This window comes from Theobroma cacao, chromosome 5 (assembly GCF_000208745.1).
Source record: "Theobroma cacao cultivar B97-61/B2 chromosome 5, Criollo_cocoa_genome_V2, whole genome shotgun sequence".
Lineage (NCBI taxonomy): Eukaryota > Viridiplantae > Streptophyta > Magnoliopsida > Malvales > Malvaceae > Theobroma > Theobroma cacao.
This window is the reverse complement of record NC_030854.1, coordinates 23051314-23053411: the sequence shown is the minus strand read 5'-3', so window position 1 is coordinate 23053411 and position 2098 is coordinate 23051314. Positions and strand designations below refer to the sequence as shown.

The 2098-nt window shown below is 32.8% G+C and overlaps 1 protein-coding gene across 1 annotated transcript; it reads right to left on the bottom strand.

Moving 5' to 3' along the window:
- Positions 70-887, bottom strand: LOC18598728. The gene has a single exon (XM_007028382.2). It carries the CDS (start codon positions 695-697, stop codon positions 233-235), a length of 465 nt encoding a protein of 154 aa, XP_007028444.1. The 5' UTR covers positions 698-887; the 3' UTR covers positions 70-232.

Below are 2098 nucleotides of genomic sequence, written 5' to 3'. Positions count from 1 at the left end.
AGTAGTAATATAATGTCATATATATATATATATATATATATATATATATATATATATTTCTTGCAACACTAAGAACAATATCATCAGATTCATTCAATTAAGAAAACCATCATCATATATATAATTTCAGACATTACATAAATTGAACAAGACATTAACGTGCGTACGTATGTAAACACCCAAACAGCAGCTGTAGACAGGGCCTAAGAAAGCTTACTCTATTTACATTTCATCAAAGACTCCTTAGCGCATCAAGATTATTCATAAGAAAGGGCTCGGAGGCAAGAACCCTGTCAAATTCTCTAAGCATCTGGGGTGTAAAAACCTCGTCAAAGGTCTCAAAGGGGACATCGTGATGAGCCCTGGTGGGCTGCTCATGATGATGAACGGCTTGGTCCCCTACTCTAGGGACCTCTAGCGCATGATCGTCAGTACTGTTTTTAACGGCATCCGGGACCTTCTGATTGCTGCCGACGTCGTCGTCGTCGGTGTCGGTGAACTTGGTTGGGTCGGGCAATTCGGCATCTTGGCCAGTGAGTTCTTGCACTAAGGCCCTGAATTTTGAGGCACTGGTCTTCACCTTCATGGGGTTGGATATGTACACTACTTTGATAGGCTTATTATTGTTCTTCTTCTTCTTGGATTTGGCCTTTTTGGCTGCTTTGCTGTGCTGCAAACTGCCTAATGAATTATCCATTCCAGGCTTAGAAACTCTACACCTGGAAAAGGCTACTGATTTTCAGTGGAAACGATTGTTAAGAAGGGGGAGTTTGAGGGAAAAGAATAAGTTTTCCGGAAAAAGAAGATCAGAAAAGAGAGGAAAATAAAAATGGAGGAGAAGAGAAGAAAAAAAGAAAGTTGGGGACGTTCGGATGTAACCAATGGATACAAACAACAAATGAAGGCATATCAATGTACTAATCCAGACGCTACTTAAAGCGCGTTTCAACCACATTTTCGTTTCAAGAAAATAAAAGAGTAAAAAGATCTAACTACTTTCTGTACCCTTCAATTTTATTTAATTTAAGTTTTATACTTAAAATCAAAACAATTTAATCTTTTGATTTTTAAAATTTCATCAATTTAGTCCCTCCCCCTAACGACATCCAATATTTTCGTTAAAAGATAACGTCAACACTGACGTGTCACATTTTGATAACGTGACAATACCATGTAACATCGGGTGATGACGTGACAATACCACGTGGCACTAGATGATAGTGTGTTGGTGTGTTAGTATTGGAAGATAAAAAAAAAAAATTTTAAATTTTTGTCACGTCATAAAGACTAAATTGAACAAAAATATATAGTACATGGACTAAATTAAACAAAATTGAGATGTTGAGGGACTAAATTGAAAAAAAATATTTGAAATATATAAATCTTTAAGTGGATTATTGATATGTTTATTAATAAACCAAATATATAAGTGTAAAAGATTTATAGTATTAAAATATATATATATATATATTCTTACTTGATTATTTGATTTTAGAACATATAAATTAATTTATCTTTTTTACAAAAGTTAAGTTTGAATTATCTTTCTATAAAAAAAAAATTTTTTTAAAATTTCATATTTGAAGTCAAATTTAGATAAATAACTTGTATTATATTAAAATAAAATAATATAAAATGACTAAATAAATTATTTTTTCTCCTATTTATAATAGTATAAAAATTTGAAATTAATTTAACTTAGTTTTTAACTTAAGTTAAAGTCAAATTAGCAAAATATGTTGATTTAGTCATTAGTCTCTGGATTTAGTCTCAAAATCAAAGCAATTTAGTCTATTGATTTTGGAAATTTCGTCAATTTAGTCTCTCCCCTTAACGATATCCAATTTTTTGGTCAAAGAATGATGTCAACACTAACGTATCATATTTTGATGATGTGGCAATGCCACTTGGCATCGGGTGATGAAATGGTAATACCACGTGGCACTAGATGATGACGGGTCAATGTTGACATGGCACTGACATGCTGACGTGTCAATGTTGACATAGCACTGACATGCTGACGTGTCTATGTTGACATGGCACTGACATGTTGACATGTTAGTGCCACGTGGCAGATTAAAAAAATTTCAAAAAAAAA

Coding starts and splice junctions, on each gene's coding strand:
- LOC18598728 (XM_007028382.2), bottom strand. CDS start 697: ATGGATAATTCATTAGGCAGTTTGCAGCACAGCAAAGCAGCCAAAAAG.